This window comes from Candoia aspera, chromosome 3 (assembly GCF_035149785.1).
Source record: "Candoia aspera isolate rCanAsp1 chromosome 3, rCanAsp1.hap2, whole genome shotgun sequence".
Lineage (NCBI taxonomy): Eukaryota > Metazoa > Chordata > Lepidosauria > Squamata > Boidae > Candoia > Candoia aspera.
The window spans coordinates 195,710,139-195,734,628 of record NC_086155.1 but is presented as its reverse complement, the minus strand read 5'-3'; the positions used below and the strand labels follow the sequence as shown (position 1 = coordinate 195,734,628).

At 42.7% G+C, this 24,490-nt stretch overlaps 1 protein-coding gene across 1 annotated transcript; it reads right to left on the bottom strand.

Annotated features, from left to right (window-relative positions):
- Positions 1–358: 358 nt before the first annotated feature.
- MAL2 (mal, T cell differentiation protein 2) lies at positions 359–24,490 on the bottom strand. Its single transcript, XM_063299619.1, has 4 exons — positions 24,206–24,490; positions 10,812–10,982; positions 6,357–6,530; positions 359–2,995 (listed from the first exon to the last, which is right to left on the bottom strand). The coding sequence occupies exons 1-4, from the start codon at positions 24,341–24,343 to the stop codon at positions 2,924–2,926; spliced, it is 555 nt and encodes a 184-aa protein (XP_063155689.1). The 5' UTR covers positions 24,344–24,490; the 3' UTR covers positions 359–2,923.

Genomic DNA, 24,490 nt, shown 5'->3' with positions numbered 1-24,490 from the left:
GTGAATTTGCTTGTCTCCAACTATCTCTGCCTGTCCCACAACTAAACAACATCATCTGACGGGACTACTGTATGTCCTGCTGAGCCTGCCCTGAGGACTAGTGTGCTTGATCAGATTAGAGGGATAGATTCCAGTAAAAGCATAAAGGGAATGTAAAACAACTGAGCTCAGATTTAAGAGATTTTGAACCATAGCATACTACCTTTGTTGCAGTAACAACAGCCGCAGTAAGGCCTGCTGAAGTGTTATCCGGCAAAACTGCCCACATACCAGTTCCAACCTGTTTCTAATGGAACAGGTTTTATTTTGCTTTGCTGACACAGACCTCTGTTGACATTGGACATGAATTACACAATAGTTTCAACTGCCAAATGTATTTCACCTTTAATATCAGTCATATATTTGCAATAGGAAGAACAGCACATAAAGCCATGTTGGACCAATCTTCCATAACTGTAAGCAATATACATCCTATTAAATAATCTGATCTGCCATTAAGTGCTCTTTCCTAGTTCAGGTTTTGGAAGGTTTCTGCCCCCGATAGCAACTTACAGTAACACACCACAAAATAAGGCATCATATTGCAGGTATCAAACCATGATCTAATTATACAAACTTTCCCCGGAATTTGCATTCTGAAAAATGAAACAGAACATATAACCTCAAATATAAAATAGTGAAAGCACTATTTTATAGAGGTTCAGAGGAAGCCAAGAAATTTCCGGAACAATTAAGCATAAATGTTTTCATAAGTGGAACACAAATGCATTAGAGGCATTCTGTGATATTAGTAGTTTGCTAAAATAAAAACAAGGTGCCTTTGGCTTCTATATCTAAAGCTGACAGATAAAAGAGTCTATAAGATAAATTAGGAAATGTGAGTTTAGAGTAAAAGACTTTGGGGGGGAGGGAGGGAGGGAGGGAGGGAGGGAGGGAGGAAGGAAGGAAGGAAGGAAGGAAGGAAGGAAGGAAGGGCTTTCTCTTGCCAGATATAAAAAGGGACTTTAGATTCTTAATATTCATACAAGCAAAACCTGTATCAGTGAAGTACATACAGGATGGGCAGTCCATCTATTTTCTGAACTTGCCACACTAGCAAATTTTAAGATAAAAACTGCTTCTGAATAAGACTTGTTTCCCTTGAATAAGCACAATACCTTAACCTTTCTCAGGTTTACTGCACCAACAGAAAAATGAATTATGACATTAGTTTGTTATTTCGCTAAGGGACATGCTTTCGCTAACAGACTTTTTTTAAGCCACAACAATCTTTTCTGAAAACATCTTTTTCTAGCAATGGTTAAACTAGATTCTGGTTAGGTCAAACATAAACAAAGTGAATGAAATATTTTCTCCTGCTATGAATTACGCTTTCAAAATGGAGACACAATACTTCTAAAAAGTTCCATTTTTGTTAGTCATTTAGGACCCCTGGGTGGCCCAGCTTGTATGAGCATCAGCATTAAACTAACAGGAGCATGAATCCATCGCCAGATGCTACTAAGGTTCTATAACCGAGGCAGGAAACCCATTTTGGAGTACCAGAACTCTGGTAAACCCCCAACATCAATTCACAGGGCTGCAATTCTTGAAAGATAAAAGTATGATAGGCAGAGGGGAGAGACATACTTGCAAGGGGAAGGGGCAAAGCCAAAACGATGAAGAAAAATGGAAAACCAAGGAAAAACATTCTATTTTACTTCCCTGAATTAGGACATTTGGGAATTAAAAAAAAATCTCATGCATATTTTCCTATTTAAGAGTGAAAAGTGAATATATTCCTTGCACTTTAAAATAATACTATTATACAATTGCCTGGCTAAGACTCAAAAGTTGCAACCTGAAGCTAGTAAATGACTCTGCGAACCAGACTCTCCATCTTTTGGTTCTAAGAATGGATGAATAAATCCTGAAATTTGGCAACCCGCATCAATCCTGCCAAAATTAATGACAATTGGGCATGGTGGACAGTAAAGTGAGTTTTAGCCAGAAGCACTGCAATATTAATTATGCCTACAGCTGTCTCTCTCGATTGCATGTATGCGATATATTACGCGTTTGCTAAGAGCTTTTATTTCTCCTATAAGCATCCAAGCACCAACTTTCAATTGTCTGCTAATGGCAGTATTATAATACTGTGGGTTGAGTAGGGCTGTAAGTTATAGAACACAATGTTCTTGGAAAGATCAACTTTGCAACCGAAAACTGAAGTAAAAACTTAAGCTGAGCTGAGAGTGTCAACATAGTAATTTTCATGCACAGCTGACATCCTTAAGATATTACAACAGGTAAGGAACACGGGGAAAAATGGAATGAAAAAAATGTGGGACACTGAGAAAATTCTGACAAGGGGATTGCGGAGCAGTGGTTGATACACTGGGACCCTGGTCACCCCACAATGCTGTTGGTAGAGGGTTATTTCAGAAGTACCGTGTGGGGAAGAAAATAAAAGATTTCATCTGAAAATGACAATGAGTGTTGTTGGGTGTTTTTTTACAGAAATTTGTATCTTATTTTCACTGAAGAAAGGATGTGTACGCAAAGGACACTATTGCTGCTTTTACTTCTTGTCAAGCCAAGAATCTTCTGGAATCCAGAAATGGTCCCTCCTGCTCCCAAGACGTTCTAAAGATGTTCTAGACACTGCTTTCACTTTTGGGACATGGGAAGGGTGCTGCTGAACTGAGATGGCAGCTTTGACACAACCTCAATATAAACACAGATCTCCCCACCACCACCCCTGAGACAATATAATTATGGCATGGGTTGGGTGCGTATGCCTCAGTGCTTTCGGAAACTAGGGATGTGTTCCAAAACCACCTTTTGAATGCCACTCCTATTTGATGGAGAAGTTGTACTCTGATGTTTGAACAGGTACCAAAATCAGCTAGGATGTAGTGGAGCTGTCGGCCTCTTTCTGATGCTATAGTTTCCATCTTCTTAAGGCAAGGGTGGCGCTGCATCCGTAACACACTGTAGTTACAAAGGAAAAAATCTGCAACAGAAGAGGAGGTATGGAAGAAGAAATAAAAATGAGATCCGTGTCAGACTTTGGCAGTTGCACTGGTTTTCAGTGTTTGTTCCCTAGGTTATTTTCACACAATAAGCATTGCATGTTCCTCACTTCTTGAAGCATCTGAAGTTTCAGAAGGTTAATGTCTGTATTTGGCTTACAGGTAGTCCTCACTTAACAACCACAATTGGGACTGGAATTTTGGTTGCTAAGTGAAGTGCTCATTAAGTGAATCTGACCTGATTTTATGACCTTTTTGCGGCAGTTGTTAAGTGAATCACTGTGGTTGTTAAGTGAACCACATGGCTGTTAAGCTAATCATGCGGTTCCCCATTGATTTTGCTTGCCAGAAGCTGGCCAGGAAAGTTGAAAATGGCAATCACGTGACCATGGGATGCTGCGACGGTCATAAATGTGAACCAGTTGCCAAGCGCCCAAATCATGATCATGTGAATGCGGGGATGTGGCGATGGTTGCACGTTGGTTTTTTCAGCACTATCGTAAGCCCGAACTATCACTAAACAAATGGTTGTTAAGTGAGGACTACCTGTACTTCATAGGGGAGGGAAGAGGCACACACACAGGAGACGGATGATCTTTTGTCACAATCTTTTACTTCCATGTATACATGTGGTGGGCCAAAACCCAACACTAAATACTTACTTACTTACTTAGGAACCCAAGACCGTAGGTACTTAAGAGAGGGAGAGGGTGCAATGCAACGGTTAGAGCAGAACTCCCCAACCTTTGGGTGCCGATGAAGTGAATGTGGAGAACAGGTTGTGCGCGCTTTTGCAAAATGGCAGTGGGGAGGAGGTGCCTACTCCATGGCAGCCAGAGGGCTCACTACCTAGCCATACTGATGTGCTTTCCTCCTGTCTGGTAGTGCTGCTGCCACCTGCTGAGCTCCGAAGAGATTGGCTAGGGTGATGGACAGTGTGGAAGAATGACTCACCACCCAGGGGGAGCAGGCATTTTTTCCCCTCCTGGGATCCAGTGTTGGTGCTGTCTGGGAAGGAGGGTTAAAACAGCCCCACCCTCTCCTTCACTGGAGAGTGTGTCTCATAAAAGGGCACTGGAAGCAAGCATGGCTGTGGGTGTGTCAAGAAGGGAGTCAAGCCAAGAAGCCAGCAGAGATGCGGGAAAGAGAAACCTTCAACCCAAGCACCTCAGCGGTGGTCTTCAGACAGCAAGAGAAAACTTCAGTTCTTGGAGTTGCAAGACCTGCTGAGGGGCAGAGCTGAGAGATGGGGGAGGAAAAGAGCTGGACCAGAGTTTACAAACCCAAGCAAGCCCACTGGTGCAGAGCTCTGCAAACCAGTTCCAGAAACAGAGAACTGTGATGGGGGCGGGATCTCATTTGCAAGTCAATAGAGGAGTGAGAAGGGTTTTCCCATGCAAATGGACTGAGATTGGCTGCAAGAGAAGTCCTGGGGGAAAGGAAAGATTTAAAGAGCGAAGAAATAGTGCTACAAACACAGGAATAGACATAGACATAGAGATAGAAATGTATAGATAAATAAGACAGAAATAGTTGTAAACTTATTGTAATAGGAAGACAATACTGTAGAACAGTGTTTCTCAACCTTGGCAACTTCAAGATGTATGGACTTCAACTCCCAGAATTCCCCAGCCAGCATATGCTGGCTGGGGAATTCTGGGAGTTGAAGTCCACACATCTTGAAGTTGCCAAGGTTGAGAAACACTGCTCTAGAATAAGATAGACAGGAAAATAGAAACAAGCACAGAATTCGCGTTCAGTTTAGAAGGAAGGAATAGTTTGATTTTGTACAATAAAACAGTTTTGGTGGGAAAAACAAATGCAGTCTTTGTGTCTGTGAACTGTACCGTATTAAGAAGATATTGGAGAGTATCATATCTATATCTACACAAGACCTGAACTCTGTGGGTGGAACTGCTGAATGAGTGAAGATTCTCTCCCTTGAGCTTCAACCCCTCTGGATTACACAGCTATTTCAAAGTACCAATTTCTGAGAAAGGCACCCATCACTCCTAGTTCCTCTTCCCACAAGATGCTCCTTACAACCCCTGCTCACCTTCATCCTGTTTCTAGGCAAGCAGGAATACCTGTTAAATTAAGCACCAAGCTGCATCTGCCCATCATTCCCAATTTCCAAGAAAGGCTTTAGATCCAGTTGGGGTGCCAAGGAGTTCTGCAATTCATGCCAAAGTTCCATTTTTTAAGAAGTTTTTTTTTAAATGTAAAAAGTCAGTCAGAGCCTCGAGCCCAAGGGGGATCAAAGGAGGTACTTCCAGATCCCTGGCAATCCTAGCTGAGGGTGGAAAGGGATACCTTGGAAAAGAGCTTGCCTGGCTGAAACTAGGAACAGCTCATCACCCTGATACTATACAAGACCTGCTTAACAAGGTATTGTCTCTTAACAACCTGTTCCCACTGAGGAACTACCAACTTAACTTCCTGGAGAGAGAACTTGAATTGATGTGATGGTGAACCTGGCTTCCATGCAAGGTTCCTGCATTCTCTGGTATCTGATTTCACTGACATCCTCAAATTCCATCCCTCTTATCTTTCCTGATTCCTGGCAGCAAACAGGGAGGAACTCAGGAGAGATGCCGTGAATCAGAATGGACAGTTCTGGGCAAGGTGGACGATCCATCGGATGTGGTCTGAGCTTACTGGTTTGTTGCCAGAGTTCAAGGGGTTGAGGCAGTAACAATATTGAAGAGGGAAAGGATGGTCTAAGCAAAACCCAAGTGACTCCAAGGCTGAGGAGCAAATAACATCTGGACACAGAGGAGAAGGAAGAGCTGTTTCTATCGAGGTATTTGGCATCATCAGTTGCAATGGTACTGAATCAAGCCAGATTCCCCCCAACTAGAACTCTTTGAGATAACCTCTCATAATCTAGTTACTCTGTAGTATCTTGACTCCTTCACAGCCAGGGGTTTACAAATTTGGCAGAAGGACAAAGGCTGTTCCTGGCCACTAAACCTTATACCTGGGGCTACATTCCCAAAAGTAAGTCAAGACAGGACTTCATTTTATTTAAATGGAAATCTAATTTAAATCAAGTCAGAGACAGTAATTTTTTTAATACTTTAGGGGCTTGGAGGGCCATACTTTTGATTTTGGGGAGAAAATTATCTGGTTTGCTGTTCTCTAAGGACCTGCCCTCCAATCTGAATCTACTGTCAAAGTCACCCTTAAGGATGACTGGACCAACAGGTCCCAGTTCCCTGCTAGGCCATGCCAGGAAGACAGACAAGAAAGGAAATGGGAAGAGAAAAGGATCTCAGCATAGACATAGTCAGATTTGTTACGAACCTGGTTGACCCCAGAGCATTCCCAAGTGATACTTACTGCAGCTGCTATGCTCAAATTATATTCATGGTCATTTAGAAGTGCTCCAGAGATGGTGATGTTGGAGGCAAGATTGGTGACCTTAAGGGGGTGACTGTGCAAAGACGTTGTTGCGGTTTGCAGTAAGAAGGTCCCAAAATAGAAGACGAAGACGGCTGCGTGGTAAAGGAAATCCTGGGGGAGCAAAATTGTAAAAGTAAAAATTGAGAAGACCGAACATTTGCAGGAATCAAATGATTTGCTGGGCAAAATGGATTATGTTCCACATAATCACAACATTCTTATATGTATAAAAGTCAGAATTAATTGGCAGATTTTTTTTCCCTCAGAGCCAGTGCTACAAAGATGGACAGGGTTACATAGGAGTCTTAAAAAGAAATTCATGGGAACTTATTCCCTCCTTATTCCACTATATTTTAATTCATCTACAATACATTAGAAAAAAAATCAGCATAAAAGAAAAATCAGCATACATGTTTGAGGGAATCATACTACACTAGAGCTTGTATGACATCTTACACAAACACCCCAACATGGTGCTCCTCCTTTGGACATATATTCCTTTCTCAGCCAGAGACATTGCTGTGATAGCTGGGGATGATGGAAATTATAGTCCAGAATATCCACAGGGCTCCTGCTTGTAAAGACTTTCTTAGGATGAATTAAAATATCCATCCACATCCACAGTATTATTTCTGCATCCAAAAGATCTCCATAACCAATGCCTTTTCCTTATTTTGAAATCCCATCATAATTTTCCTGAATTTAATGTAGACACTTCAGAAGCGGCATTGTCTTTTTCCAGGATGTTGTTCTGATCTCCTAGCCTATAGCTCAGTCATTCCTGGGGGCCTCCCATGCAACTACTAACCAGGCATTACCCTGCTTAGCTTTAGAGGCCAAAGTTGGTCAGAAGCAGGGACCTGCTGAGACATACTTTTTATTGAAAGGAATGCATGATGTAATATTATCACTCTCAGAGTGATCCTGCTGTTCTCCCTTCTGCCTGCAATTCCCAAAGGTTGAATCAAGAAAACATGACACATTGTTGAGGCTGAGCATACAGCAGATACCATGTTCTTAATAACAAGAGGTCCTTAAGTCTACTCATCTAATGTCTACCCATCTAATTTCTCCCACAGAAGAACAGCTGCTGCCCATATCCCTATTTAATTAGTGTTTGTGTGCATGTCTTTGAGTCAGTCTTGACTCTTGGAGACTGCCTGGACAACTCCCTGCAGTTTTTTGGCAACATTTTCAGAAGTGGCTTGCTATTTCCTTCTTCTTCCTAAGGATAAGAGAGAGTGACTAGCCCAAAGTCACCCAGCAGGCTTTGTGTCTAAAGCAGGACTAGACCTCATGGTCTCCTGGTTTCTAGCCCAGCGCCTTTAATTACTACACTAAACTAGCGCTTTATTTAAGACATGAGTTCTCCCTATTTTAAATGACAGGATAGGATCCAATCAATAAAAATAAATAAATAAAAATGTATTTATTTATTTATACAATTTATAGAGCTGCCCATCTCACAATAGAGACTCCAGGCAGTGCACAGAGGATTAAAATCCCAAATCCAAGAAATAATACAGAAAATACTAATCCAAAACAACAACAGCAACAACAAAACATATTATTGGGTCTAAAAACATTCCATTTTCAATCAGTGAAGACCAAAACAACAAATCCACCAACATGGCTCATTTAATCTCCCAGCCAAAATGCTGGGAGATTAAATGAACATTCAGGAAGGCCTAATGCACAGCACTTGGAGGAACAGGGCTACAGGGAAGCACAATCTCCTTTGACCTTCATTGATCCATGAATGTGTGCATAAATATTGCATATGCATGCATACCCCAAAATGCATGGCAACCTTCATCTTTGCAATGAACTGGCTTCCATACATGTACTATATAAACACATTCTGCTGCAGGACTTCTCTATTCTGGCCTATAAAACTCGCTAGACCTGTATACTTAGAATATAAAAAAGCCCTTGATAAGGAACTTGGTCTTATCTTAAAGAAACATGTCATCATAAAATGAGAGGATCTGTCCTTTCATTGACTCCTAACTGGTTTAAAAAACAGAAAGCAAAGAGTAGGAAAAAATGGAGAGTTCTTCTCAATGGAAGGAGAAATTAGATGGCCCACACCCTATTGATTTTTCCAGAAAGCGATCAAAATGCCCTTATGCCAGAGAGCATGAATAAAACTAGTGGCAAGCCTCATGTAGAGGTTCACTGGTTGTTCTGTAAATGCTTGAGGATGCCTGTGAACAGAGAGTTGACCTCAGTTGTATCCCTCAAAGCAGTTCCTGTCTCATCTCTGAACAAAGGCCTAGAACAAACCATATAGCAGACAGGGATGATATGTAGGAAGCCGAGGAAGAGGAAGAAACATTCATTCAGTTTAAAATTTTAATACAAGTCTATCTAATTTGCATTTCCTTGTCCACGTATGTGAACCAAAGCCAAGTTAGCCTTAGGAATTTCCACATCTTCACATTTTCAAATGTGGTTCTTTCATCAAACTTGAACATGTATTAGTGGAACCAATAGATCAGCGTATCCTTTGGATAAAGTTCTGTACAAGAATGCATTACAGCACAGAACACTGATACATTTGGTATATTTGGAAAATAGGCGAGAAAATTATGTCAAGAGCAATACACATGCCAATACATATGGATTTGTATGTGGATTTTTAAAAACAAAAACAAATTTGGCAAACCAACGTTGAAATGCTCATGAAACGGCACACGTTACCAGGGGCATTTTAAGTTTCAGTGTTTACTTTAATACTGAGCAATGGTTTTTTCTTGTTTACTGTGCAAACAAAGGCAGAATTAAGGTTAACTTATCTTGTGAGTTTGCAGCTTTCCAGAGCAAAGGTGCTCTTACAATGCTTTCACTCAATCCAAAAAAGAATAAACAAACCAACCAAAAGCTACAACAATGGCACTAAAATAACATACAAGTAAAACACCATGAATTTCCATCTTTACAAGTTCATATGCTTGCACAAATATTGAAAATTACACCTCAATAAGCCACAATTACATTAATGGAATTGCTCATCCTCTGGATTTACAGCATGATTAATTCTTTTGGATTTGGGCCTGTATACTCAGCAAATTCTCAAATAGCTCCTTACCACTGCCATTGTCAAAAGCAATCTCAGCTTCCTTCAGTACTTTCCGTGGTCTCCCCAATACCCACAAAAACAGTAATTCAAGAAAATGTTCACTTCAGTAAAACGTATGTGCAGAACATGCATTAATTAGCCATTCTTTCATCAACCATGAAGATTTTTTTCATTTTGCAATACTTAGGAGCAATACACTGGGCAGTGACAAACCATTTCTAGCAGTGAGTTATTTTTAAACAAAAAACAGCTGTCTTTTATCAAGAGTAGGAGGATCTGCTCTGTTAATCCCATTGATTCAATGTACCAGATCCAAGACTAACACAGTATTTTCAAAAGCATTGTTTCAGCATGTACTCTGACAGTTCGACCTAAGACTAAATATGAATCTTCTCTAACCTGGCATCTGTAATGGGCAAAAGGAAGAACCTTGGGAAACAGTAGGAAGAGCTACAACCAAGATAACAGTCAGATAAAAGAAATCTGAGTCCAAGATAGAAATGTAATTTGAGAATGTGTCTCAGACATGACGCTTCCTAGTTCTCATGAAGATAAAGGGAGGGAGGGAGGGAGGGGGGAAGTATATTCAGACTTGCAAGATTCTGTTACGATAACCTTATAATAAAAGTAGCATTAGCATTCATGACTCTGGTTTCCTAGCCTGGTCCACCTTGAATGGCTGACAACATCCTCCAGAAGAGCTGGGACTGCAGCTGATGGAAGGGACTTGTCATCTTAACTAGGAGTATGCCAAATGTTCTACCATGGAATGTCTGGTTGCAAACTCTCCAAATGCACCATTTGGAATGTTTCACAAATAGTTATATCTCAAAATATATGTTTCAACTCTTTTGGAGTGTTCCATGATGGAGTAGTTTGCACATCCTGGTCATAATACTTTTCAAGATTGGATACCTCCCGGATACTTGGACCAACTAGTTGTGGGGAAGGATGATAGAATGCCTGAGGGATCCTTAGGTCTAATATACCTGCAGCATACCCAGTTGGAGAAGATTGACATATGATGATCAGGCTGAAGCCATGACATATTTTTAAACACTGACTCCATACATTGCACCCAGCCACAGCTAGATTTAATTATGGTTTGGGTTGCTAATCTGCAATGGCTGAGTTCAAACATCACATTAAGCCATAAACCATGGTTTGCAGAACACGATGGCTAGATTAAATAACACAGTATGCCAAAACCAAACCAATCACCCTGTAGTTTTAAGAAATGTGCCAATCCAGTCCTGGGAATGCCACTGATTTGTTCCCAGTTTTTAACTTGCAGCCTTTTAAATGCTTACCAAACGGTTCCAATCGATGGCAATTCTCTCTCGGTAACTGAAGAGAAAGACCGAAAGGAAGGAGATGGAGGTGAAACAGGCTGTCACAGATACAAACATCACCCAGCCCTGCAGCAGTGGCAAAGGAACTTTTGTGGCAGCTACTAGTATCCATACAAGGGCTCCAAAAAGCTGTAAAATACAACATAGAAGGAAAAGTAAGGAAGCATTCATGTACACACCGTACACACATACCCATGACACATTTCCTTTTTGTGACAGGCAAATTTATGCAGAGTATAGGGGAAAATACTAAGCAGAAAAAATTAAAGACAAGACAGGAAAAAAGGGAATTAACGACATACACTACACTTAACTACACTGATACCATTCCTTATACCTCCCCATACCTGCAGCACAGTCTTGCTTTCATCCTGTGCATATACCTCTTCGTATATTTCTCTTTCATTCTTTAAATTTCTCATCTCTCTGTTTTTCAGTGACTCATCAACTTTGTCCAACCATGACTTTCTTGCCTTTCCTCTTCCTCTCAATCCATTCAAAATGAAGCACTTTTAAAAATTAAGGCTGAAATATAGAGACTCTTAAGAGTTCTAGGCACACATTCTTAAATCCAAAGTGCTCATCATCTAATGGCTCTGACTGTTCTCTGACTGCCATCACCACAGAATGAAACCTGTTTAATGACCTGGAAGAATTATCAGCTGTTGCTCAAATAGCTGAATAATATAAGAAATTGCAGTACATTCCAGTGCAAGTCTAAAATAGGCAACAGGCTAGAAACAGGCTAGAAACCAGGAGATGGAGAGTTCTAGTTCTGCCTTAGGCATGAAAGCCAGCTGGGTGAGCTTGGGCCAGTCGCTCTCTCTCAGCCCAAGAGCCAATCAGGCGTGGTAGGAGAGTTCTAGTCCCGCCTTAGGCATGAAAGCCAGCTGGGTGACCTTGGGCCAGTCCCTCTCTCTCAGCCCAAGAGCCAATCAGGCATGGTTGGAGAGTTCTAGTCCCGCCTTAGGCATGAAAGCCGGGTGGGTGAGCTTGGGCCAGTCACTCCCTCTCAGCCCAACTCACCTCACAGGGTTGTTGTTGTGGGGAAAATAGGAGGAGGAAAGAGTATTAGGTATGTTCGCCGCCTTGAGTTACTTATAAAAACAATAAAGGCAGGATAGGGAGGGAGGGAGGGAGAAAGTCCAGTGGAATCTTATTCCTAAATAAATGGATATCACATTGCAGCAGGGGAAAACATTCTCCCATGGGGATAAAATGATAGTTAAGTATATCAGATTAATTTCTCATGCTAGCTAGGGAATTCTGGGAGTTGAAGTCCACATGTCTTAAAGTTGCCAAGGCTGAGAAGCACTGGTCTAGATCAATCTACTTGTGCTTCTTTAAAGGCCTAGTGTTTGCTTTGGCAGTGCACTACCCCAAAATACGAAAACACAACAAAACCGGTCTAATTGTTTCAACAAAAAACACAAAAAAGCATATGAGTATGTTGTGTGTTTGTCATAAATTCCACATAAGGTTACTTCTAGCATGGGGGAGGACTGTCAACATACCTGTCAACATCACATAAGCAGTAGCTTGGTCAAAGTTTGGAATCAATATTTAGGACAATTTGGTCTTTTGGAAGATGCATCATATACCCCTTTTCTGGGAAGTAAATCCCACTGTATCCAGTGGGATTTATTTTTAAGCATATTTGCATAAATTTTATCACAACTGATAGCAAATCAGAGTTGTGGGAAGCAGTTGATGAGAAAACAAGTATACACTGAAGTTATAAGCACAAGACCAAGAGAAGGCAATGAAATAACATATAATCAAGCTCATCTTCTAGTAACCTCAAGGACATGTTCAGGTAGTCTTCTCGGCAACAGTATGGAAGTGGTTTGCCGTTAACAACTTTTGGTATGATTTTTCAAATTTCCAATGCATCCTACATCTCAAAGACTTCCTGATGGTCTCCCATCAAGATACTAACTCAATCTGATCCCACACTGCTTTTTGAAGATCAGTAAAGTTTGGTTAGGTGTTGCCACCTAGATGGGCCATGAAAATAAAAATGGGTTAAAATGAAAGTACAAAACAGAATCACTGCTGCTGTTGCTTCTTCTCCACAGAACGTGTGTGTCCTCCAACAATACAAATCCCTTTAACTTGAAGCAACTCTCTCCAACCATTAGTATGCTAGCTTAAAGATTTATTTTAGCCAAATAACCATGTTTTGGGGCTGAGCAGTTTAAATAAGCCACACATTCCAAGTCTCACTGTATTCAATGGAGTTACTTCCTGATTATGTTTGCCTAAGTATGGGGACTGTCTTTTTGATGGGAAAACAAAGATTTTATAGAATTAGAAATCATGTTACAGCACAGATGTCACTGCAGATGAATCTAGCTTCAGTCTCTGGCATCTGCACATAACAGACCAGAGGTCTAAAGGCAATGACTGAAAGTAATCAACCTCATCTCTCTTAGTACATATAATAGAGAAACACAGAAATACTTTGGAGGGCTACATCAAAATGGAAGAGTTGTTGCTGTTATGTTTTACAGCTATGCCCCTGTGTCCATGTAATGATTCATATTCCTGTTGCCAAGACAACATAAGAAATGATTCCAGTTCCTGCTGCAATGACAATCACTACAAGCAAGAGAACTTAGTTTTGGTTGATTCTGCCACAGGGACGTGTCCTTTGTATCTCCTGGCTATGGCAGTACAGCTTTGTTAGGGCATGTTGCCTGCGCTACGGCAATGCTGCCAAATCACATGGATAACTTCCCAACGCTATGGAGCCATTCACTAAAATCCAGTGCATTTAAAACAAACAAACAAACAAGTCAGCTCTGCTGCCAACCACAACAGCTCTTGCCTCCCTTTCTGGATAACGAAAGTCTGCAAGGAGGCTATAAGTATATTTGGTTGAACTATCATTGTGCTTTCAATCTCCCACAGACATGGGAAGCCTCCTCGTGCATGGAAGGCTTTAAGATTGTTTGATGGAATGTGAAGGCCATGGAAATATCTGAGCACGCATGCCCACTGTCGCGTATTTTATTATTTTCCCTTTTTAATGCTTGAAGAAGACTTTGGTGATCCCTGATTTATTGGGATTATGGAAGAAATGTAGTTGAAGGAGCAGAACAGAAGAGACAGTAGGGTGACTGAATACAGAAGCCCCAAAGAAACCATCTAATGTGGAGGTGGGGGCAGCAGAAGAGATTGTGTCTCCTTAAAACCCACTTTCAAATGCAGTCTCACTGTACATGGGTATTATTTATTTATTAATTTATTAATTTAATTTAATTTTTATCCCTTTATTGTTTTTATAAGTAACTCAAAGTGGCGAACATACCTAACACGCCTTCCTCCTCCTATTTTCCCCACAACAACAACCCTGTGAAGTGAGTTGGGCTGAGAGAGTGACTGGCCCAAGGTCACCTAGCCGGCTCTTGTACCTAAGGTGGGACTAGAACTCTCATACCACGCCTGATTGGCTCTTGGGCTGAGAGAGAGGGACTGGCCCAAGGTCACCCAGCTGGCTTTCATGCCTAAGGTGGGACTAGAACTTTCATACCACGCCTGATTGGCTCTTGGGCTGAGAGAGAGGGACTGGCCCAAGGTCACCCAGCTGGCTTTCATGCCTAAGGCGGGACTAGAACTCTCATACCACGCCTGATTGGCTCTTGGGCTGAGAGAGTGACTGGCCCAAGGTCACCCAGCCGGCTTTCATGCCTAAGGTGGGACTAGAACTCTCAGTCTCCTGATTTCTAGCCCAGCACCTTAACCACTAGATGAAACTGGCTTATTAGGACACTGCATATATCTCCTACTTGGTGGGATGTAGGCAAAATAGTATCTAGATTACTACAAGGAGCCTTGTTGTGGTTTGCTTCTGGCCATCCAATCTGGAATTTAAGAAACCCTGTCCAGCATCTGGACAGTCTTCTGACTTACATGATCATACATGCAACTTTTTTGCCCTCTTAACTTTAATTTGCTCCTAGTTACTGTCCTGCAAAACAAACAAGAAGGAAATTTACTTTTGATTCCTGGGAGAAGCACTGCATTGTTCTTAATGCACTGACTCTGAAAAATCTCTGGGTACAAGCAGCAACATTTCATCCCCCAAGCCCCACTGTATTAAAAAAGAATAATTCCCAGGTAATATGCATTGGATTCCATAGCTTTACTTTTACAACCAGGAGATGTCAGTGGATAGCCTTGCAGGTAAACAGAGAGGAATACACAGAAGCCACTTAATTTCACTTCCTCATGCCAATTTGCTGTCTTTGTGTCTAAGAAATTAAAACACTGTAACATCCAAAGCAACAGATAGATTATATTGATATTGTATAAATAGTTGATTTACTCCTAAACCAGTGACTGGGGTCACACACTGTAGCAACCATAACTGGTTTTGCTCGATTTTGGCTTAGAGTGATACGTGACTCCAGCTATTCGAATTGTTACCATAATCAAATAACATGCAAACTGTTTTAAAAAAAAAAAACACCACCAAAAGATATGGAAAACATACAGAGCATGGCTTCTGGAATTCTTTCCAACCCCTTTACAAGAAGTTGCCATGCGTATCTTCTCCTACATAACAAAGCAATGTGTTGTGTGCGCGCGTGTGTGTTCCTGCTGTTCAATAGTGTTACTACAGTATGTGCATGTAAATATGTGCTGGGAAGCACTGATCAGATTTTAAGTGCACTGTTCTGAGTCATGTGACCAGGAAGGAAGCAGGAAGGTGGCTTAGAATGGAGAAGTCATCAACATTACTAGCCGCTGCCTTCTCTGTGCTTGCTTGCCCTCTGGAAATGACATCCCCCCCCAGAGATCCAGATGGCTCCTATGCTGATGATGTTCTGGAAGCTAATGAGACCTGGTTATTCTCCCAAGCTCTGTTGGATATACTTCCTTTGGTTTTATGTTGCTTCTAGGGTCTTCCATGATTTTTTTTTGGTGTCTTTGAACATTTTTTTTTAAAATTAATTGTAAGCTGTCCAGAGCCATTGGGAACTAGGCAGCCTTAAAAAAAATAGATAAAAATAAAACTGGCCAACTACTTCTCCCACTGGGGAAATTTTTTCTGGATTTTTTTCTTTATAGCCTCTAGCCCAGTGTTTCTTAACCTTGACAACTTTAAAATATGTGGACTTCAACTCCCAGAATTCCCTAGGCAGCAAGCTGGTGGGGAATTCTGGGAGTTGAAGTCCACATATCTTATAGCTGCCAAGGTTGAGAAACACTGCAAGTCTAGCCTGTTCCGGTTCATTTTCAGACTCAATCTTTTTTTTTTAAAGGCTTTCCCCACCACATCATATTCAGCCCCAATCTGTTCTATTTTTAGAGAGTTATTCTGCTGACAGGTAGACAAAGTCCCAAGCCCATTTACACAATTTATTTCCATATTCTATTAGATTGGAAGGAATAAAATAAAAAGACACTTGTTTTAAATGGGTTCTTGTTATTCCTCTCTTCACATTAATCCCCCCTCACTAATAGTCAACTAAATGAGTTTGTCCTGCAATAAAATAGCATATTTGAATAGGAAACAGACACAAATGATAGCAGCAATATATACTATCCATTTGGTTAAGAGACTTGGGTTTGCACAATATGCTTAACTTGGTCACTGAGCTAATTCATTTTCTGGGCTTGCACAATACTCTGAATTATAAGCTAATTAAATGGGATGGGTTTCTCCAACCAAGCAAGCCGTTAAAAATCCAACTAATCAAAACTAATTGAGTTTAGCATATCATTTGAATATAGCTCCTCGTTTAATCACAAATGGAGCATTGTAATATCCTCTCAATGGGGCTGTCCATGAAGACCATTGAGAAGTTTCAGCTGGTTCAGAAGGCAACAGTGCAGGCAATGATGGGCAGGACATAATATGCTCTTTAGTCACCCCTGCTTTGTGAGCTGCACTGGTCACCAATTGGCTTCCGGGGTACAATTCAAAATGATGGTATATCACATATAAAGCTCCTCATGGCATTAGATCTGGTTATTTGAAAGACTGCCTATCTCCAACCGTTTCTGCAAGAGTTGGCACAGTGTGTGTACTCCACATCCCTTCGATTAAACAGTCCCTTCATTTCTCAGGACCTAGGAAGCAGGCCTTCAGCAAAGGATCGTTACCTTGTCGTGGTGCTGGAGCACCTCAATGATGCCATGACCTAAACCATGAAGGGCCACCCAAGACAGGAAGGTCATGACAGAGAGGTCAGACTAAATGAGATCCCTGGGGAAGGTAATGGCAACCCACCCCAGTATACTTGCCGTGAAAACTAAATGGATCAGTACAACCAGAGATATGTTGGTTACCATCGGAAGATGAGACCCCCAGGTCGGAAGATGGTCAAAATGCTACTGGGGAGGAACAGAGGATGAGTTCAACTAGCCCCAGACGTGATGACGCAGCTAGCTCAAAGCCGAAAGGACGGCTAGCAGCCGACGGTGCTGGTGGTGAACGGCAAATCCGATGTTCTAAGGATCAACACACCATTAGAACCTGGAATGTAAGATCTATGAGCCAGGGCAAATTGGATGTGGTTATTGGTGAGATGTCAAGATTAAAGACAGACATTTTGGGCGTCAGTGAACTGAAATGGACTGGAATGGGCCACTTCACATCAAATGACCACCAGATCTACTACTGTGGACAAGAGGACCACAGAAGAAACGGAGTAGCCTTCATAATTAATAGTAAAGTGGCTAAAGCAGTGCTTGGATACAATCCAAAAAACTATAGAATGATCTCAATTCGAATTCAGGGGAAGCCATCTAGCATCACAGTGATCCAAATATACGCCCCAACCACAGATGCTAAAGAAGCTGAAGTAGAGCAGTTCTATGAGGATCTGCAGCACCTACTGGACAACAGACCTAAAAGAGACATTATTTTCATCACAGGAGACTGGAATGCTAAGGTGGGCAGTCAAATGACACCTGGAATTACAGTTAAGCACGGCCTGGGAGAACAAAACGAAGCAGGACATAGGCTGATAGAATTTTGCCAAGACAACTCACTCTGCATAACAAACACTCTCTTCCAACAACCTAAGAGATGGCTTTATACATGGACTTCCCCAGATGGACAGCACCGAAATCAGACTGACTACATCCTTTGCAGCCAAAGGTGGCAGACATCTATACAGTCAGTAAAAACAAGACCTGGAGCTGACTGTAGTTCAGATCACGAACTTCTTCTTGCACAATTTAGGATCAGACTAAAGAGATTAGGGAAGACCCACAGATCAGCTAGATATGAGCTCACTAATATTCCTAAGGAATATGCAGTGGAGGTGAAGAATAGATTTAAGGGACTGGACTTAGTAGATAGGGTCCCGGAAGAACTCTGGACAGACGTTCGCAACATTGTTCAGGAGGTGGCAACAAAATACATCCCAAAGAAAGAGAAAACCAAGAAGGCAAAATGGCTGTCTGCTGAGACACTAGAAGTAGCCCAAGAAAGAATTAAAGCAAAAGGCAACAGTGATAGGGGGAGATATGCCCAATTAAATGCAAAATTCCAGAGGTTAGCCAGAAGAGATAAGGAATTATTTTTAAACAAGCAATGCGTGGATGTGGAAGAAGACAATAGAATAGGAAGGACAGGAGACCTCTTCCAGAAAATTAGAAACACTGGAGGTAAATTTCAGGCAAAAATGGGTATGAACAAAAACAAAGATGGCAAGGACCTAACAGAAGAAGAAGAGATCAAGAAAAGGTGGCAAGAATATACAGAAGACCTGTATAGGAAGGATAACAATATCGAGGATAGCTTTGACAGTGTGGTCAGTGAGCTAGAGCCAGACATCCTGAAGAGTGAGGTTGAGTGGGCCTTAAGAAGCATTGCTAATAACAAGGCAGCAGGAGACGATGGCATCCCAGCTGAACTGTTCAAAATCTTGCGAGATGATGCTGTCAAGGTAATGCATGCTATATGCCAGCAAATTTGGAAAACACAGGAATGGCCATCAGACTGGAAAAAATCAACTTATATCCCCATACCAAAAAAGGGAAACACTAAAGAATGTTCAAACTATCAAACAGTGGCACTCATTTCACATGCCAGTAAGGTAATGCTCAAGATCCTGCAAGGTAGACTTCAGCAATTCATGGAGCGAGAATTGCCAGATGTACAAGCTGGGTTTAGAAAAGGCAGAGGAACTAGGGACCAAATTGCCAATATCCGCTGGATAATGGAAAAAGCCAGGGAGTTCCAGAAAAACATCTATTTCTGTTTTATTGACTATTCTAAAGCCTTTGACTGTGTGGACCATAACAAATTGTGGCAAGTTCTTAGTGGTATGGGGATACCAAGTCATCTTGTATGCCTCCTGAAGAATCTGTATAACGACCAAGTAGCAACAGTAAGAACAGACCACGGAACAACGGACTGGTTTAAGATTGGGAAAGGAGTACGGCAGGGCTGTATACTCTCACCCTACCTATTCAACTTTTATGCAGAACACATCATGCGACAAGCTGGGCTTGAGGAATCCACGGCTGGAGTTAAAATCTCCGGAAGAAACATTAACAATCTCAGATATGCAGATGATACCACTTTGATGGCTGAAAGCGAAGAGGAACTGAGGAGCCTTATGATGAAGGTGAAAGAAGAAAGTGCAAAAGCTGATATTCTAGAGGTGACGGACTCGTCCCTGGGGGAGCTGGGGGTGTTGACGACCGACAGGAAGCTCTGGCGTGGGCTGGTCCATGAAGTCACAAAGAGTCGGAAGCGACTGAACGAATAAACAACAACAAAGTATAATAAATAGTAAACATGATAATGCAACAGAGATTGTACAATCAAAGATTTAAAAGTATGGGAGAGAGGGAGACATGTCCTATCAATTTCTCAAGGGCAGGACTTCCCCATAATACTGTCAACAGCAGAAACCCCCATTGTTGTTGTTGTTTATTCGTTTAGTCGCTTCCGACTCTTCGTGACTTCATGGACCAGCCCGCGCCAGAGCTTCCTGTCGGTCATCAACACCCCCAGCACCCCCAGGGACGAGTCCGTCACCTCTAGAATATCATCCATCCATCTTGCCCTTGGTCGGCCCCTCTTCCTTTTGCCCTCCGTCAGCATCTTCTGCAGGGCGTCCTGTCTTCTCATTATGTGGCCAAAGTACTTCAGTTTTGCCTTTAATATCATTCCCTCAAGTGAGCAGTCTGGCTTTACTTCCTGGAGGATGGACTGGCTTGATCTTCTTGCAGTCCAAGGCACTCTCAGAATTTTCCTCCAACACCACAGTTCAAAAGCATCGATCTTCCTTCTCTCAGCCTTCCTTATGGTCCAGCTCTCGCAGCCATATGTTACTACGGGGAACACCATTGCTTTAACTATGCGGACCTTTGTTGTCAGTGTGATGTCTCTGCTCTTAACTATTTTATTGAGATTTGTCATTGCTCTTTTCCCAAGGATTAAGCATCTTCTGATTTCCTGACTGCAGTCAGCATCTGCAGTAATCTTCGCACCTAGAAATACAAAGTCTTTCACTGCTTCTACATTTTCTCCCTCTATTTGCCAGTTATCAATCAAGCTGGTTGCCATAATCTTGGTTTTTTTGAGGTTTAGCTGCAAGCCAGCTTTTGCACTTTCTTCTTTCACCTTCATCATAAGGCTCCTCAGTTCCTCTTCGCTTTCAGCCATCAAGAAACCCCCAAGGCATCACTAAATAGCTGTAAGAACATTGTATTCGAACCATGCACATTTCTCTGAAATTCTTCTCTTTGAAATAATTTCAGAAGTTTTATCTTTGATCAGAGTGAAGAAAACTGGTGGAGAAAAAAAAATGGGATATTTTTTTCCTGCAAGTAGAGACGTCCAACGCACTGCGATGTGGCTGTAGCAGCCGCCTGTGTCAATCGCCCCCAGAGTTGCCCCATGTTTGCTCTGAAAACCCTCATAGGACAGCCAGTAGGGTGGCAAGTCCCTCTAGAGATCATTTGCTGCAGGAGTGATGAAGCAGCTGCTTCTTCAAACAACGTATTAAAGTTGTCCTATTTCTTTTTGCCTAATGGTAGGGCCTGCATGTAAAGCCTTCAGGAAAGTCAAGCGGATTGGCCTCTCGTTTGCCTGCCACTCACACCACGGTCGCTTGAAACTTCCAGTCTTCCCAGTTGCTTTCTACTTCCTATCCCAAGACCCCGCTCAGCACAGGGAAGTAAAAGGGAGCGGCTGATCCCCCACTAATTGGGCTGTGTAGAGCAACCATTATTTTGTTTCCACCAGATTTCAGGCTGCTTCTGCTCCAAGCACCCTTCCCAGCATGGCTGCCCGTTTCTGTTCCCTTCCACAGCCGTCCTCTTTTTCCACTCCTTACAACAATGATGCTGTTTCTAATGTTCCACTTTAGACTTGATCCTCATAATGGCTGTGGCAACAGTCATCATGGACCAGCGCTGTTGCAGCTGAGCTGGGGTGGAGGACTGAAAGTGGGGTGTATGATGGGGTAGAGGCCTGGTAAGATGCCAGACATTGGCTATCCATGGAGTAATTCATCTCTAGATCTACTATCTGATCCTTCCCCTTCCCCTTCTCTTCTCTGGCTACTTCAGTAGAACGTATTTGCAGTTGTGCCTACTAAGTATCTACTAAGTTCCTAAATGTTAGGATGCAAAGTCAACAAAGGAATTTGCCTCAGGCACTTCAGTGAAAATATTTTGATGTTCTGCAGAGCCACACAATAACTAGAAACTATTTTAAAGAAAAGATGTTCCAATCCAAACATGGATTATACTGTATACAAAGCATGATCACTTCTGTGGGCCTCTACTGGTGACCCCTCCCTATTGATTCATATATATTGTGAGTTTGCAGGAGCTAATCCTCACAGCTGTTCTAATAGTTGCTTTAGATTAGCCCAGTGTCTGTCCCTTAGTCTGGTCTATCTAATAGAGCTGACATTAACCATGATTTCTTGGATAAACCACATATAAGTTTTATATCAAGGGCCTTGAATTGCACCCAGAAGCCAAATGGCCACCAGTGCAGCTTGCGAAGCAGTGAAGACACATGGACATACCAAGGTATGCCCATTACAACCTATGCTGCTGCATTTTGGACCAGCTGTAGCTTCTGGATGGTCTTCAAGGGCAGCCTGTGTAGAGTGCATTGCAGTAGTTCTGTTGTGAGATGACTACGGCACAAGTCCTATATATTTGTCTCCATAGAGATGTCTCATTTAAAAGTAGAGTACTGGCTGGAATTCTTGTATTTAAACGTCAAGCTATTTCCTAATCAATCTTACAAAGCCAGCTGGGTGACCCTGGGCCAGTCACTTTCTTTCAGCCCTAGGAAGAAGGCAATGGCAAACCACTTCTGAAAAAGAAGTGGGAATGGGGAGTTCGTTCATATATGGAAGACTACTAGGAAATCCCAGGACTCTAGACTAGACTGGAAAAAAATCTCAGAAAACAGCAGTGACAAACCACTTCCATATGGCTGCCCACAAACTACATGGCAAATTACGTGACATCAGATGCTGGGGACTGTGTGCAGACCACGTTGATTATCCCTGTACTAAATCACGGTTACACAAATCACGGCATCTTATAATAGTTGAGCTGGGCATTATGGCATTCTCTTAAGGTTGTACATTCCCTTAAGGTCACCTGTCAGTGAAGACAAAGACAGTGGAGGGTGCAGCCCATCCAAAAGGTGGGGTGGTGATGGGACTTTTGTCTCTGCCAATTGGGCTGCCACGGGGCATTCAGACGACCCTTGGGACATCTGTCACCTTTTGCAAAGCTTATCCTTCGTGTACCCAGATCCTGTCTCTGCAAAGAGCAACTGGAAGAATGACATTCAGAAAGGAGCAGGCAGGCAGGAAGCGGCTGAAGGAGTAATAACAGAGTGCAGTTTCAGCAACATAGGCGTGCTTGAGAAAGGTATAGGAGAAATACAGAGATTAGAATATAGGAATATATTGCCAGCTTGGTTTCCAGCAAGGATCTTTTGGTTTCTTGGCAGCACAGGAGACTGAAATCCAGCAAGTGATCTTTCTGTAAACGCTGCCCTCTCCCTGATGAGGAAACCACCCATTCTGAGATTTCTGCACACCATACAAGTGTTACAGGAATTTTAGGAACCTTCTTAGAGAGGAATGATGACAACTCTGCCCCTGAACTGACTTTTGGCTTTAGTGGCACGTGATCAGCTGTCATCACCACAACACCTTTTGTGCCTGGTTTGGAAACAAAACTAGCTGATCTTGAAAGGAAAGGGTGGGGTGCTGTAGAAAAAGCTGAATAAGAAGTACATACTAGCTGCTAAGGAAGAGTCATAAAATTCAGAGAGAAGATTTTCTGCATGAATGTTGTCTCCTCTTGACTTCTAGAGTTAAAGTTCCTCAGGTACACAGGCAGGGAATTTCTAGAATCTCAAGCAGAGATTCTAGAAAGCTAGTTATAAACTGGGCTAAATTGCCCGATCTCTTTGTTTGCCCAAATTGAGATGCAAAGGGACTGCATAATTAAATGAGAGGGTGGGAAGCTTTTAACTAAGTGGATAAGGGGACCAAAGTGGAGGTTGAGGCTCTACTGGACAAATGAATAAAAAGGAGAAGCTAATAAAGTGGATTCTTACAATAATCTGAGCAATAAAACTGTGTTCAGTTCCTGTGTTCACATAACATGCCATGATCAAATCCATGAATTGTGTTAGGACTTAATGCTCACACCACATGCTAAGAAAACATTTGGGTACCCACAACATGCTAGACCAGAACCACCCCTTTTTAGCTTAGCCTAACCTCTCACTTACTCCTAGTTGTTATAAGGTCTACATCTACAGTACTACATCTACTTCGAGAAATGCAATTGCGGCCAGAAAAATAACACGGAAAAAATGGAGTACTGTAAAGGCCTGCGTGAAAAAATATGCAACTTAAATAGGAACTGAGAAAAACGCTAGTGCTTGGGAAAGACGTCGCCAGAAGTTGGGACTCTTTTCTTCTCCCGAGCCTGACAGCTGTATGCAAGATGCGGAATCCAACAGGTGTACCTGCTTGCAAGCGGCGGGCTCGCAGGCCGACCTGTGCGTAGTTAGCTTTTTTTCCATCACGGAAGTCAACTTTTCCTGATCTGCCCAGCTACCTACCAGACCCAGTCCTTCGAACAGTCGATCGCTTTGATTTTTTTTTTAAAGGGGAATCGGCCAAAAAAAAGCAAGCAAGCAAGGGCGCTCCGAGAAGCGCGCCATGGGAAGAGCGGACCCTTCCCTTCCCTCCCCTCCCACAACCCCGCCAAAGAGATGGCCGAACTGCGGCCAAACCTGGCCGGGAAGCCGCCCTCCCTCCCACCTGCTACCCCTTCGCCGCCCTCGCTGCCTTCCCCCCTCCCTTCTCCCGCCGCGCGGCACTCACGATCTCCAGGCAGATGAAGGCCCCCGAGTACGTGCGCAGGATTTCCACGCCGGAGGGGAGATTCACGCGGGGCGGGGGGTAGTAGGCGGTGGCGTTGGGCGGCGGAGGCATGGAGCCCCCGCCCCGGGCAGAGATCATGGCGGGGAGGGATCCGAGCGTCTGGCCGCGGCGGGAGCGGGACCCGAGCCCCTGACGTGGCCTCGCCAGGTGAGGCAAGAGGTGCGCCGGGCGGAGGAAGCCGGAGCTGCAGGTGGCGGCGGGGCGGGAGGGGTGGAAGGCGGGTGG